General features: G+C 40.4%; 1 protein-coding gene across 3 annotated transcripts in view; it reads right to left on the bottom strand.

Annotated features, from left to right (window-relative positions):
- The window catches only part of NOX4 (NADPH oxidase 4), a 104,282-nt gene that overhangs the window by 69,476 nt on the left and 18,190 nt on the right, over positions 1-16,616 (bottom strand). For 2 of the 3 annotated variants that reach the window (XM_015852360.1, XM_015852362.2), the window contains exons 8-11: positions 13,487-13,567; positions 8,790-9,018; positions 6,926-7,090; positions 6,719-6,781 (exon numbers count right to left, since the gene is read on the bottom strand). In XM_015852360.1, the coding sequence (XP_015707846.1) occupies positions 6,719-6,781; positions 6,926-7,090; positions 8,790-9,018; positions 13,487-13,567 (538 nt within the window). The remainder of the gene's footprint in view (positions 1-6,718; positions 6,782-6,925; positions 7,091-8,789; positions 9,019-13,486; positions 13,568-16,616) is intronic. The other variant, XM_015852361.1, reaches the window with a different exon arrangement.

Genomic DNA, 16,616 nt, shown 5'->3' with positions numbered 1-16,616 from the left:
TGCCAACTTTCTGTGCCAATGCAAGAAGCAATTTCAAAAACATACAAGAGCATCACCTTATTTTTCTAGAGACACTACTTCTTCAGTTACTTATTAGCAAAAAAAAAAAAAAAAAAAAAAAAAGGAAAAAAGGATGAATGCAGTTATGGTTTGGTATCACTTTTTTTGTGTGCTACTGCAACTAATCAAGAGTTGCAGTAAGTTTGTGGTTAAGTTTCTGGAAAGACAGGGACCTCAATTCAAAGTGGAAGGTCTAAGATGGGAATGGGGGAGTGGAAAGAAAACTAATGCTACAGTAAGTCGCAAACCTTAGTTTTCTTCTTCATACAGGCTATAATTAAGAGAAACCATAATGAAATTAGAGAAATTGAACCCTATGTGCTCAAAAGAAAAGGGAGAATTTCCTGAAACTCATATTCTACGAAGGCTTGTCCAGAAGTAATGCCTCCTATATATTCCCATGCAAACTACAACAGATCTGAAGAGCTCAATTACGCTGTTTCACAGAGCAAATCTTCAGCTACAGAACAGTACTTCTCAACATAGTCATTACAGCTAGTCCAATAAAGGATCACCAAAACACCACACCTTTTCTGTGAGGAGGGGATGAGAGAGCTGGGACTGCTCAGCCTGGGGATGAGGAGGCTTAGGGGGGGATCTCACCCAAGTCCATGAATACCTGAAGACAGCATGAAAATTGGACGGAGCAAGTCTCTTGGTGGTGTCCAGTGCCTGGACAAGAGCCAGCGGGAACAGGTTGGAACACAGGAGGTTCCCTCTGAACACCAGGAAGCACTTCTGTGCTGTGCAGGTAGCAGAGCACTGTGACAGGTTGCCCCCAGAAGCCATGGAGTCTCCTCCTTGGAGATCTTGGACCTCCACAAGTGACTTGGAAATGGCCCTGGGCACCCTGCGCTGGGTGTTGGAACAGATGGACCCACAGGTCTTTTCTAACCACTGTATGTTTCTGTCACATGAAGTCTGTGACAGCAGAACCAAGTCACTTGGTAGAAACGAAGCTAGACTGGCAGCTCTGAGTTCAGAGCAACATGACTTTTGCTCCTCCAAATTCCTGTGTGCATTCTGAACCAATTACTCCTGCTCATTCCTTCCATCAGCATGGGGAGGAATGTTTTCAGTCGACAAAGGGGAAAAGAAAACAAACACCACTGCACACATTTCTGAACAATGCCCACATCTTTATGTTCACCCAGTTAAAATTCACAGCTCCCTCTGGCACTGACTGAAATACATGGGAGCTTTACAAGAACGCAATAGAAGTGGGTTCAGGACCTTTTGTGCAGTCTCCCAGAGTTTTCCTCCACCCTGGCGTTATGTAAGAGAGTGAGCTAAACTGCAAATATTACATAACCTCTAAAAGGGACTAGTAAAACATCAGCATGACTCCTTCAGGCCGAATCACCCCTTCGTTTCCATTTCTACTTAGTCTTTGCTGAAGTGGTAAGCCTGAACTGCTCATTTCTCTTTTAAGCACCCAAAGAGGACAATGGTGAAAGGGAGAAAGCTGTAGTCTTCCCCCAGATCTGCTGCAGGCAATACTGCATTGTAATTCAGCACCCAAAAGCTCTCGTTAGGGCTCTTAGCTCCATGTTCCTGTACTAACCAAGAGGAGTAATCCTGGGATTACCATCAGCGAAAAAAAGGAGCAGTAGTAGTTTTCCAACTTGCTTAGTAAAAACAAGTAGGTCAGATAAAAGCAGGAAATAAAAACCTGAACTTAGACATTGTATACACACTCTATAAGCACAGTCCCATGACTGGAATTGTATTAAATCAAAAAACGCTTTCTAAGCAGTGCTGCAGCCCAAGACATGTTCTGTGACCTAAAAAGACAAGGAAATGACTGTCCCCTGCTTACACTGGGCAAGAAGACTCTCACTCACAAACGCAGACACAAATCCTTATGATGCTATAAAACAGCCATTTTTTTTCTAGCATAGCCAAGGTTCAACTGAAATACATTTGTAGTAACAGAAAAATGAAAGTCATAAATCCAGTAATAAATTCGTATCTTAAAATCTCATATCTTAAAATAATTAAAATCCATACACGATCTTCCAGCAGTTATGCTGAAGGGCATCACTGTACTTTAAAGTGTAAAGAATTCAGCATGAATAGAAATTGCCAGGTCTGGTATTATATATATGTGTGTTATATATATATTTATGCGCGTGCATGTAATACATTGTGGAAATGGAGTGGAAATTGCCAATTCTAATGTTACACATTTAATATACATGTAAAAATTACATCAACTGCAATTTATCAAGTAGAATTGTGTATTTAACTGAAATAAAAGGTACAATAACTGAATATGAGACTCAGTACCAGAGATATACTTTCCATAGCTATTAAATTTAGAAGTTTTCATTCAAACAACATTTTTTTTTAATAATGAGCATCACTATAGTATGCCATTTTAAACAACAGATGAAATCCTCAACTCAACTCATGCAAAGAATCCAACTTTAATACAACACCATATTTAACCCATGATCTAACCACACGGTTCCATGTCAGCAGTCATTCTTTCTGAAAAAGAAAATCTCTGAAAAACAAGAAATTTTTACCAGAGAAAGACTGCTGAATGGGGTCTAACATTTTGATGACATTATTCCAATACAAGGGGAGTATATCTTTGAGAGCTCTGTATTTTCCAGAATGTGTACCTATTCCTAATGATGAAAATACTACAAGGATTTTAAATTCCACTGAGATGGACAGACTGAAAACAACAACGAGATATTCTGAGATTAGCATTTAAATGAGGGATGTCCACTGGTACAGAACAGGTGTAACTTAATTAAGCTTATTTAATAAATATAGCTGTGCTACTGTCAAATGAGAGTGAAGAGCAATCTGAGGTCTATGCTGAGTGCTTTGAATTTATCTTCTGATTGCTAAACCAATCATAAATATAAATAAATACGAACTAAGTAATTCCGCACAACAGTCTAGCTACCATTCCATCAGTACTGCAGTGTATATCATTTTTACCACTGCATATCTAGTTATTTTTAGGTGCTCTACAGAGTGCCTTAAAATGGCTTGCTGGATTTAATAACAGATAAATAACACATGGCTTTGCTTTCTACTGTTAATGCAGCTAGCCAAAAGCACTTTGCAAATATAGGCTTCGCAAATGCTAATATTGCTTCATCAAGCTATACAGAGGCATATTTCTCTAGGAGATTCACTACCAGGTTCACAGCAAGAAGTTTATTTTAGTGGAAGGCACTGTGGATTGAACTGTGAAAGTTCTAGCTTGCCTGCCTGGCACCCAGAATAATCAAAATAAATCAACCACAAAACCAAAGAATTGGAAGTGGACAGGACCTAGGTGTATATTGCCACTAAAAGGGAAACCACAACTGTTCCAACTTAGACTTTGCTGTAGCATCTCCAAGGACTATGCACTGCTCACTCCTTGAAAACTTTGGGTGTATTAATGTACCATTTCATTTTATTCCAATCCATCTCCTTCAGGCCCAATTCCCATTCCAGATGAATTAAGCCGAGTAAAAAATAATCACAATGTTCTACAACTTCACTTACAGCATTATAGAATCACAAGGTTGGAAGGGACCTACAAGATCAGCCAGTCCAACCATCCTCCCATTACCATAGCTACAGCAAACCACTAAACCAGATCTCATAGCTCCTCATCCAGACGCCTCTTGAACACTGCCAGGGATGGTGACTCCACCACTTCCCTGGGCAGCCATTCCAGTGCCTGACCACTCTCTGACACAAAAAGTTCCTTCCAATACCCAGTCTAAACCTTCTCTGGTACAACCTGTGGTTGTGGAATTCCTCAGGTCCTGTTTGTTGCCTGGGAGAAGAGGCCAAGCCCTTCCTCATCACAACCTCCCTTCAGGAAGCTGTAGAGTGCAATGAGGTCTCCCCTGAGCCTCCTCTGCTCCAGGCTAAACAATCCCAGCTCCCTGAGCTGCTCCTCATAAGACTTGTGCTCCAGACCCCTCACCAGTTTCATTGCCCTTCCCTGGACACGTTCCAGGGCCTCAATGTCTTTCTTGTACTGAGGAGCCCAAAATTGAAGACAGTACTTGTGATGCAGCCTCACCAGGGCTGAGTACAGGGGATGATTACCTCTCGGCTCCTGCTGGCCACACTATTTCTAATGCAGGTTAGGACACCACAGGCCTTCTTGGCCACCTGAGCACACTGTCAGCTCATGTTCAGCCAAGCATCAACCAACACCCCCAGGTCACTTTCCTCTTCACAGTCATCCAGCCACTCTGCCCCAAGCCTGTAGTGCTGCATGGGGTTACTGCAGCCAAAGTGCAGGACCTGGCACTTGGCCTGGTTGAACCTCATCCCATTCACCTCAGCCCAGCAATCCAGCCTATCCAGATCCCTCTGAAGGGCCTCCCTACCCTCAGACAGATTGACACTACATCTCATCTTGGTGTCATCTATAAACTTACTGAGGGTACACTCAGTACCCTCATCTAGGTCATCAGTGAAGATATTAAACATGATGGGCCCCAGTACTGACCCCTGGGGGACAACACTTGTAATGGGTCACCAGCCAGACTTAACTCCATTAACCACTACCCTCTGGGCACAACCCTCTAGCCAGTTCCTTACCCAAAGAAGGGTATACCTGTCCAGGCCACGGGCAGCCAGTTTCCTCAGGAGAATACTGTGAGAGACCATGTCAAAGTCTAGGGCTTTGCTAAAGTCTTTGCTGAAGTCTAGTTAGACTATATCAACTGCCTTACCCTCACCTACCAGTGTGGTCATTCAGTTGTGGAAGGAAATGAGGTTGGTCAAGCATGACCTGCCTTTCATGAACCCATGATGGCTAGGCCTGACCCCCTGGACATCCCACATGTGCCATGTGATCTCAACCAAGATGATCTGCAACATAACTTTCCCAGGTACCAAGGTCAGGCTGACTTGCCTGTAGTTCCCTGTATCCTCCTTATGCTCCATCTTGTAGACAGGAGTCACATCAGCAAGCATCCAATCCTCTGAGACCTCTCCAGATAACCAGGAACACTGGTAGATGGTGGAGAGCGGCTCAGCAATCACCCCCACCAGCTCCCTCAGCACCCCAGGATGGAGCCCATCCAGTCCCATGGACTTGTGGTACTCTGGATGGAGGAGGAGCTCTCTCGCTGTCTCCACCTGAATCACTGGGGGTAGATTCTGCATAGCACCCCAGACTCTCAGATCAGGGCATAAAGTGCCCTGAGGATAACTGATCTGCCTATTAAAGGCAGATGTAAAGAAGGTGTTGAGGACCTCAGCCTTCTCCTTATCCTCAGTGGTCACATTCCCCACTGCATCAACTAAAGGATGGACATCTTCCCTGGTTCTCCTCTTACTACTGATATAATTGTAAAAGGATTTCTTATTCTCTTTTACTGCAGTGGCCAATCTGAGCTCAAGCTGAGCTTTTGCCTTTCTAACTTTCTCCCTGAATACTTTAGCAACTTGCCTGTAATCTCCCCAAGCAACCAGTCCCTGCTTTCAGAAGACACTCTCTTTTTCTTCCAGAGTCTCAACAGTTCCTGGTTCATCCTCACTGGTCTTCTTCCCCTATAGACTGTTCTTGTGCCTTTAAGATTTCTACCTTGAGGAGCATCCAGGCTTTCTGGACCCCTTTACCCTTAAGGAGCAACTCCCAAGGGACCCCTGCAACAAGTGTCCTGAACAGGTCAAAGTCTGCCCTCTGGAAGTCCAAGATGATGGCATTTTTGTTTGTCACCCTTCTGACATCTCCAAGAACAGAGAATTCTACAACTTCATGGTCGCTCTGCCCAAGACAGACCCCAACCTTCACATCACTCACCAGTTCTTCACTGTTAGTGAAGAGCCGGTCTAGCAGGGCACCACCCCTGGTAGGCTCTCGTACCAGCTGCATAAGGAAGCAATCTTCCACACACTCTAGAAACCTCCTGGACTGCTTCCTCTGCGCTGTATTGTATTTCCAGCATATATCAGGGAAGTTGAAGTCTCCCATGAGAACAAGTGCTGGTGATCACACAACTTCTGCAAGCTGCTCATAGAATACCTTGTTCTTCTCTTTATCCTGATTAGCCATATAACAGGCCCCCAGCAAGATATCACCCTTATAGCCCTACACCCCTACTGATATATCTCTTCCTATAATAAAGCAGAAGACTACTTTAGAAACATTTTAGGAAAAAACAAACAAACAAAAAAAAAAAAAAACAAAAAAAAAAACAACTATTGATGAAAACTATTTTAGAAAAAAAAAAAACCAACAAACCAAACCTTGATGCTTTTCTAACTCTGTTTGGAAAAGGCAAGAATCTCTGTTCATTTTGATTAACAGCAAAAAACCCACCAAAAATTCAGTTAAGTTCATATTCATTGTGCATTAAGGTCTATGAATAGATGGCTAAAAGCTCTCTTACAAAATTGAATGATCAAAAACCACATGGATTCTATTTATTTATTATGTTTTCCACTTACAGAAGAATTTTAAAAAGGTTCCCCTTATTATTTTCTCAACAGTGGGGAAAATTGAATATGCATTCAATACTATCATACATAATAATCATGCCATTTCATATTCATTGGTATCCTCATTAATGAAAAATAAGTTCTCCTGAAGGACTTCCAACCCTGAAGGCAATAAAGACCATTTGTTTACCAAATACAAATAAATGGGAAAGTACAGAGAAAAGCTCTTTTTTCTTACCATTGTAAGGGTGAATGGATGGCTTTCCAGTCCAGACACTCTTGGACAGTGTAGAATAACATACTAAAAAATCAAAAAAAGAAAAATAAAAGAAAATGTACGTCCAAAACATTCAGCGATGGATTAGTATACAGAAAGGGAAAGTCATCTCTAGAGAAGATGATACATGAACAACAGTGATTTTTTTTTAGGGACACATTAACTGACCTGACCAGGCCTTGCTCGGAAGTCATCTTTGATCATTCTTACTTCAAGGACATTGGAAGGATGGCTTATCACTGATGTTACTGTGACTGGCTTGGTGCTGCGGATGTAGCGGTATAGCCTTTCTACACAGTACAAGCACAGAGGTCCAGAAATCCAAAACCAAGTCTATGGGAGAACAGCAGACATATAATTTCATTTCATTCAAAGCCATTTCATTTTACAGTTTCTAATTTCAAAATAACATAAGTGCCTGCAGGATCTCATTTCTCATTTATTGCAGAACAGTGTTTGATCGCAAGTCATCTCCACATCTTTCTACACACAGAAATCCAAGCACATAATGGGAACTTAGACAAACTGGCTGCAACATCCACAAGCACAAATGCTTTCAGTCATAAAACTAATCAGTTATAAAATAGCATTGATCTCATTTGTAACCATGTTACTCTGGTGCTATACAGTTGGATTGCAACTGTTTTCAGAAGTGAATCACAAAGAACATAGCCCATTTCAAAATCTGACAGACTAGAGCATTACAGACTGGTTAACTACTTCCAAGGAAGAACACTGTCTGACTTGCAATACTATGAGACAATTACCTTGTTTTAATTATCTCAAGTACATGCAAAAAGTTAAAAAGAACAAGCAATCCTTGTGCTATAGAATTTATAGAAAAGAGTGTAGAGAAGTGAGAGAAATGGAAAGTTAAAGCACAGTTCAACTGTCCTTGCGGAAGATGTGTATAACAGCAGAAATTGTTCCCTAGAAGTGCCCATAGGGTGACCAGCTCAGATGAACACATTTGTAGCAAAATCCCAGCCCAGCAGTTAGTTTGCAAGAGCTAATAAAATACACATTTCAAAGGATTTTATTGGAACACTTCTGTGTAGTACTGACTGATTCTTATTATGAATACATGCCAGTGGTAGAACAGGTTAACCCTGAAGCTAGTAGAATTAGCTAGGGACCCTCAAACGCCATCTAGTCCCACTCCCCTACAGTGAACCAGGACACCTGCAGCTGGATCAGGTGCTCAGAGCCCCATCCAGCCTCACCTTGGATGTTTCCAGTGAAGGGACATCCACAACCTCTCTGGGCAAAAGGAACATACAAGAAAACAGTAGTAATAATAAGGAGAAACTCTTGTGAGGTCTGTTATGGTAGGCCTTAGACTTGTGAATGCAGTATTCCCAAGTCTCCTCAGGCTACTTGCTCATATAGCTCTGCTCATCTCTTCTGAAAAGAAATGAGCAAATCTGCACAAAGACAAAGATCCTACGCAAAGCATTAAAAAGAAAAAAAAAAAAATGGAAAACAAAAGGCTCATCTGTCCTCACTATCATCATATCCATGCACCAATTCCACATTTAGTAGTATTCTCTGCAAACAAGAGACTACACAAAGCCAAACCACAACCAACCACACCCCAGAAATGCTATTAGAACTTGCAGCCACATGGTTAAAAAAAGAGAACAAATGGAACCTGATTATTTCAATTAATTAATGCCACACAATGCATTGAAAAGGGTCATATGAATGTTATATAAATGTTTGCTCTGAACTACTATGTTGTAATTTAAAGACACATTTGTAGCAAGACCAATATACCTTTATCATTGTGTACAAAAAAGAACATTACAGTCTCTTGATATTTTTCCACTCTATTCTATGCACCACATTTTAATGCAATACAAGATTTAATACAGATTGTTTTTTCCCCACCAGATCTCTGAATGCCTGTAAAGGTTTTAATAATATTTTCCATTATTAAAACATCTGGTCTGGAAAAGCAATAATTAGTGGTTATGGCTCACTGAAAGACTTGGCATGGCTTGTAATACCTGAAATGTCGGATCATACAGACCTCTGGGAAGTGCGACTGGAACTTGGGTTCCTTGGAACAAATTCTCATAAAGTTACTTTGTACAAGGGGTTCTGGAAATGTTAAGTCCTCTGGGAAAGGCTCAGTAGTATAGTCAGGAAACAGCTCTTCAAAAGACTTTGGTTCTGTCATATTCCCTAGGAGCGTTTTGTTAGGATTAAAGCAACCAGGTGGGTGTTCCTCTAAGTTGGTCTGGTACTTGAGCACTCCCCTACAGGAAAAGAAAAATAACAAAGGTACTTAAGTAGCAGTTCAAACCAAGCAACTTCTCTTAATTTGGAGAGGATTTTAGAAAGCAGTCACAAGGCTCATCTACATTTGAGACGTCATGGCTATCAGGTGAAGACCTTGGTGACTAGAAAAAGGGAAACAACACTCCCATTTTTAAGAAAGAAAGAAAGGAAGACTCGGGGATCTACAGACCAGTGAGTCTTGTGCCTGTGACTGGGAAGATCGCGGAGAAGACCCACCTGTAAGCAACCAGCATGATTCATCATGGTCAGATTGTGCCTGACCAATCTGACAGTCACCTATGATAAAGTGATGGCATCACTAGAAAAAGGAAGGGCAAGTGATAATGTCTACCTGGACTGTAATGCCTTTGATAGGGTTCTACATCACATCCTTATCCCCAAATTGGAGAGATGGATTTGAAAACTACTGGACTATTTTGCATATAAATGGTTTGATGGCCGTAGCCAATAGATTTACTAAGTCCAGTAACTAGTGTTATCCCTCAGCAGTCCATATTGGGACACGTGCTCTTCAGCATCTTCATCAAAAGTCTGCACAGTGTGATTGAGTGCACCCTGAACAAGTTTGCTGATGACACTGAGTGCAGCATTTTATATAGAGGAAGAATGGGATGCCATCCAGAGGCACCAGAATGGGCTCAAAGAGTGAGCCCACAAGTACCAAATGAGGTTCAACAAGGCCAAGAGCAAGATGAGGCAATCCCAGATATGTATGAAGACTGAAGGAACAACTCCTCGAGAGCAGCCCTGCAGAGAAGGACTTGAGTGTCCTTGTGGACAAAAAGCTTAACACAAGCCAGCAGTATACACCTGAAGCCCAGAATGCCAACGATATCCTGGGCTGCATCAACAGAAGAGTGGTTAAAAGAGTGAGGGAGGGGATTGTTCTCATCTACTGTGTCCTCAAGAGCCCCCATCTGGAAGACTGTATCCACTGCACCTAGGCCTGGAGCCCACAACACTGAAAATACATGGAGCTGTTAGAAAAGGCCCAGAGCCATGAAGATAACCAGAGGACTGGAACACATCTCTTATGAAGAAAGGTTGAGGGAACTAAGCTTGTGCAGCCTGGAAAAGAGAAAGCATTGCTTGGGCACGTTGGGAAGACTGAAGTACACAATAAGAACGCACACCCTCAGCACACACACACAACAGTAATAGTGACAGAGTCTAATTCACAAGAACAGAGAGAAGTAGGAGACATTTGCAACACTCCCAACTTAAATGGCCTCTGACCGACTACTGGCATCCTTCCCTACTGACAGTTGCTGACATGCTTTCCACATTTTCCTGTGAGCGACGTACAGGTTGAAAGTCAAACTTGCTCTAAATCTCATGCCTGACCCTGGGAGAATCACCTGACAATTGTCTGTGTGCCTACAACTATGCATCTATTGCCTGATCATCCCTATCACTTGAATCTGCCTTTGTTGCTGGTCACTGCATACTTGCAAAGCGACAGAGACTATGAGCATTATGTGAATTCCCTGCTCCTTATACATTATGGTGCCTGATAGATTTAGCTGAAAATCACAGCCTGTACAGTACTTTTCCAACCAACCACATATGTTTGCCTGCCAGCTGCTCACACAGCTTCTCTGGCCTCTGGACATCCCAAAAGGGGATTCAAAGTTCTTTCCTGTGACACAAATAGCTGAACTGCAAACATGAGCATTTCCTCCAGTGATCTCTAGCCTGTTCGAACTATTACAAACATGCTATCTGAGTGGCAATCTGGGATGACAAAGCTGCCTCTAATGGCAGCTGCAATGACTTCCATTTCTGAAGATGCCAGGGAAATACAAGTGCTCTAACATGTGCAAGGCCATTTCCCAGAAATGGGGAGTTATGCATAACTCTTAGGAGTCTATGATATATTCCCGTATATTTATTTAGTGCAACATTTGTACCCATGAAATCTCACTATGGATATCAGTAAGCAGGAGATACAGATCCTTAGCAAAAGGATGAGCCACGTGGAAGTGGCTGACATCTTCATATTGAGAAATACAGCATGTAGACTATTCACATGGGCACACAGCAATATCTGCTGTGTGCCCCGATTTTCCACCCTCAAAACACAGGTAACATTTACTTCTGGCTTTTACAATATGCTACAGATGCCAAAAATTATTCAATTTTTATAAGTAATTACACTGCTCAATTCTCTCAGCTATTTTCTGCTGCTGAGCTCAAGGTGAGCTGCTTGAGGACTCTTCTTTCTGCTAAAGGCTGATGTCTGGAATTTTCACCCTTCCAGAGATAAACCCTTGAATAATTCTACCGACAAGACAAAGGCCTTATTCTCAACTTCTATTAACTTAATTATATTAATAACGAATTAGATCAAATATGTATTTCCTTCACAATGCTTTGTGGATTTTGTACCTCCTGTAATTGGTAATAGAAACATCAAGCTTTCGCTTTACATAAAATACTTTTTGTTGCTGCTACTAAAGGTTTGTAATATAGATAAATTAACGTAGCCTTAAGCCACTTCAATATTTGAAAATCACGTTGCAAGAAATACAAAATGAAGGAAAGTCTTTAAGGATAATTTCCCCAAAAGATTCTTCTCTTCATTTTGGTAAAGTTAAAAGAACAGACCAATAACATATGACAAATGAATCATATCATTTTACATATCACTGAGAAGTGTCTGGATACCCTGAAAAAGAGGATACAATAACAACATACCCGTAATGGTTTGAAACAAAGCAAGAATCTAAGAATACTGTGGGAATGCTCATAGAAGAGATTCCAAAAAAGGTAAATTCTCACCCAATATGCCTATACTGTCCAGTCATAGGAAGCATCTGCTCCATAGACTGACTAAGCATCTTTTAGACTTGCCATGTAGGAGTCAGTTGGGCATATAAGCATGACAGTCAAACTTTTCTTTATTCTCAGAATAGATCTTCCAATCAGTATAACAAATGGAGCCCAGAACAATCCACATAACTTACATGTAGATCTTTGTAGCAGTAGGTTAGCTCAAGCTTTCTCCACACTCCATTGGCTGCATTTCTTAGAACTCATTGGATTACAATGGGAGGTAGACACTCAGAAAACATGCAGAGACCTAAATTTAGGCATCTTCATCTTCAACTGACTCCCACTCTCCATGACTCAACTTTCTCTCACTTTCATCTGACACTCAGTTCTTTCAGATACATTCTGAAAGATCTTCCAATTCAACATTAAAGAGGCTCTGTAGGAGGAGATGCCTGTTCAGAGCTTGGTGAATTTCTGCAGTCTTGGTTTGCAGACTTGTTTGAATAGCCTCCCTCTTTCATGAAGTGGCAACGTGGCTGAGAGGACAACAGGAGGAGGATAAGGCAGAGATGATTTAAACTGAACATGAGAAACACTTACAAGGTAATCACTAGAACTGACTGTCTAAAGAGGTAAGAAGATCTCATCAGATGTTTTCAAGAAGAAATCAAACACCTGTCAGGAATAATCTAGCAAAAGTTCTTCCTGACGCAGGAAGGGGAGAACAGGTTAGATTCATCTTTGCCAGGTATGATGAAGACCCATGCCACAGAAAAAGGAAAATTAAAATACAGAAAACCCACTAGAAAACCAGAATTATATCCACGGGTTTCAATGTTTTCAACTAATTATTTCAATTCAGCGGATCTCAAGCTGCGTTTATTTTGTTCAACAACATATTCCTACTGTGATCTGGCTAGGCCTAATTACCTTTTACTGTTTAAACAGCAGTGCTCAGAGCTGTGCAGACATTCCAGTGTTCCACGTTTCAATAGATATTTGATGACATGAAGAAATTAACCTTGTTCAAATATACCTTTCCTTTCCTACATCAAACTCTGCACTTAAATTCACAGAGGAAAGCTTGTTCATCTTAACAGACCACATTTCCACACAGCATAGTTTATGAAAGCTGCTTTAACCTACAGTACATCTGGGTTTTTTGTACCACATACAGACCTGAACAAAAGCAATCTTGATGACATATCAGCATCCGATGTTTGTGAAAGCAAGAAGTTTTGCTTATTACAGCAATGAGTAATAATTAGAGAGAGGCCATTCCTTCCCTCTCCTTAGGGTTGAAAATGGAAGGTTGAGAATAAAGAGATGAGCAATTTTTTTATCCGCCTCTCAGCAGCCAGATGAGCGGGCACATAAAGATAAAATGTTTTCTTGATTTCCCTGTAGAAAATGGTAAAATGGCCAACAAAGGAACTTGAAAGTGAAGAAATTTTGGGTAGCTGATTCTCCAAGGTACAGCCTGAACTTTACTTAAAAAAAAAAAATAAATAAAAAATTACCTTTTGAAGAACTGAAAATGACAGTATCTTGTCAAGAAGTTGGTCAATACAAGTGACCTCAGGAAAAACAACAGGCAAGAGAACAGCTCCTGTGCCTCAGGAAAACGGATAGTATTTTTCATTTACTTACCCAGAAACATGCAGCATCAGCAGTATATAGAAGACAAAGAAAAGGTTGTGGGTATACCAGAAGATGTCATAGTTTGAAACCCTGAAAAGAATAAACCATGTTTCAGTGCTATTTCACTCAGACAGAATCATTGCTAGTTAAAAGCAGATCTGTGCACATAGAATATTCTTATTCAGCATGCACACATGTCGAATAGTTAAAGGCCAGTGTGTATTCCTACAGAAATACAATCTTGGCAAACAAGCTAAGTATTGAGAAGAAAAGGCAACTGGCACACAATTAAAAAGCAAAAGAGAATGAAATGAACATTCAGAGCAGTTGAAGACTTATTTTCTAAATTAGGAGACTTTCCTACTTCCATAGGTCCTACATCGCCACAGCGCATCTCTAAGCTTCTGCAGCCACAGGACTACAGTGTTCAAAGTACCATGAGTGCATCCTAAAAGGTACAGTAGACAGAAGAAGATAAGCTAGTGGGAAAGGTGTAAGAAATGTTTGTGGGCTTGGAGGGAAAGAAGATGCAACAGAAAAAGGGGACTGCAGCAAGAAGGCAACAAGAGGACAGCCAGAACTTTGCAGACAGAGGAAATGCATATGGTTGGGCTCTAGGACTGATGGCGTTGGGATGAACAAGAACATCACCACTATTAAGAACAGGGCATGTGAAGAGGAAAGAGATTTCAGCAGTAATTTGTTAGGAAATTTAAACAGAACCAATTCCAATGAAAATGTCCATCTGGAGCTGAGGTTAAGAACTGACTTTCTCCTGAGTAAAAAAGTCATCAAAACAAAACAACAACAATCCAACCAAATGGTCAAGAAGATACTTCTTAGCAGATAAACATCTCTCACATTCACAACATGGTAGAAAAGTCCCTTCCAAAACAAAAAAGCTTGCACATAAGTAAGTCAAAATAACTATTAAATAAAAAGTAACCCAAACTCTTAAGAATATCATTTAAGAAGCAATTCTTCTGAGATAGCTAACTTCTTCCAAATTATTTTCCTCTCCAGTCTTATAAATAAACTGTTGCTTACATTTGCTTTGATACATCTTAAAAGTACACTTCATTGTTTCCTTCTAAATACAGGGTTTGTTTCATTTCTCAAGACAGAAAAGAAATCAATTCTGACAATCTGTTTGAGGGTAACCTGGAAGAAAACCCAAGCAAGGGCAGTTCTTAGGAACCTAGCAACAGCAACAAAGTTTTTGCAAACCTTTAATCAACCCATCATCCTTCCCATATTCAGCATCACACTAACACTTTTCCATCCCTGAGGCTACTTAAACCATTTGTAACTACCCACAGTCTGGTAGGCATTTCTACAAAGTTACTCGTCAGTATCTGTAAGGAGCGGTGGGATCAAGCATCAGTAAGACAAAAGTAAAGAGTGTTGATATGTGCTGTGGAAGTACATGTGGAAGTACGTTACAAGGCAGAAAGAATACCTCTGCTTACCTCTGAATTTGAAACAGGTTTTGGGGCTCTTGCTTAATCTGGCATCTTGCTAAAACACCAGAAGCTACACACTGAACTTATTTTTATTGAGCACTTTTTTCTTTTTTTTTCTTTTCTCCTTTTTCCCACAGAATGGACGAAGTTTTCAACATTTCAGCAATGGAAAGTCAATTCCAACTCCTTACAAGTTGATTTCAACAACTAACATTATCACTGATTAGAACGCACGTCTTTGATCTGAATAAGCCTAAGCTTTGGCTTTCAGTCACTTCAACATTTCACCCTCTTCACAGCTTTCTTTGCAGATGCCTCCATTATAAACACCGGTTCCTCATCTGGCAACTTCTCTTAAGCACAATCAAGTCCTCTCAGCCTCACCTCCCTGAATAAAAGATATCAAGATCCCTCAGCCTTCTATTGTGAGGTGAGTTTTAATGGTTGTATTTTATTCCTTGTATTCTTTTTAAGCTGTGTCCTAGAGATGCACACATTCTAACATGCTCAGTAACCTTCATACTGTCATATTCATACAGCTCTTCAGAGCATTGTTTTCTTTATCTACTTCTTAGAGTTTAAAACAGACATTAACCAAAAGAAGGAATGTTATTTCTCAGCAACCCAAATTCATGGAAATTGGAGATCAAGTTGTTTAATTATTATTTTTTAATTATTTTTACTTGAGAATGTAGCAGGTGAATATCAGCAAGAGGGAATTTACTGAGAAATGTAGGACAGTGTAAGACTGCAACACTTTTAAAGGGATACAGTAAACAGCATAACCCTAAAAACAGCATGTTTTTAACCCAGTTACAGATGATAGCTTTGAAGGGGAAGATAAGTTAAGTACATGAAACCAAATACTGGAGTATTTTACTATAAAAAGAGATGTCATTTGAGCCATTCTAAACATATAATTTCCAATACTGCTAGTAATTGTGCTCAGTGGAAATGATCTTGAGGAACATTAATTTGAAAGTTAGTTAAAATGTCAACGTTTATCCACATGATTTATTGCAGCTTCTAGCAACTTCATACGCCTTCCAATAAACAATTACTGAACAAAAAAAATGGTGATGTGATTCTGAGGTATGATATGGTAAAAAAATTTCAAACATAATTCACTTTCCACCTTTAAATCATTGAAAGCTAATTCAGTTCTCTCTATACTTACTCATACGGTTTACTAAACAGGTAAAGACATGAAAATGGTATGAAAATCAAGAACAGAAAAGATTCAGGAGGAACATATGAAGGAAGATTAAGCAGCTCACTGTGCAAGAGAGTGTTAGAGCTGAAATCCAAGACAATATGAACAAGTTTAATTAAGAAAAAAAACATTTGAAATTATTTTTCCCAAAAACTGCAGCATGAGTTTAGCCATCGTTAGGCACCTGAGAATCCACATGGAAAGAAACAGAACGGAGAGACAGATGCACACAGAAGCTTGTTTCCTTAGTAAAACAGACCACAAAGACAAGCTCAAGCCATACGCCTGAGAGAGAAGCCAGGACAAGTCTTTAAATAAGAGTTACTGATTAAGTAATAGTAGATGCAGCTGATCTGCTCAGAGCTTTCATTCTGCTGGCTAGATGGCACAAAAACACATTTGCAATTAGAGTAACTGGAGAAGGAAATAGCAAAGATGTAACTCAGAAAGCTGGAAACTTATG

Source organism: Coturnix japonica, chromosome 1 (assembly GCF_001577835.2).
Source record: "Coturnix japonica isolate 7356 chromosome 1, Coturnix japonica 2.1, whole genome shotgun sequence".
Taxonomy (NCBI): Eukaryota; Metazoa; Chordata; class Aves; order Galliformes; family Phasianidae; genus Coturnix; species Coturnix japonica.
Note: the sequence above shows the minus strand (reverse complement) of the source record. Positions and strands in the feature narration are given on the sequence as shown.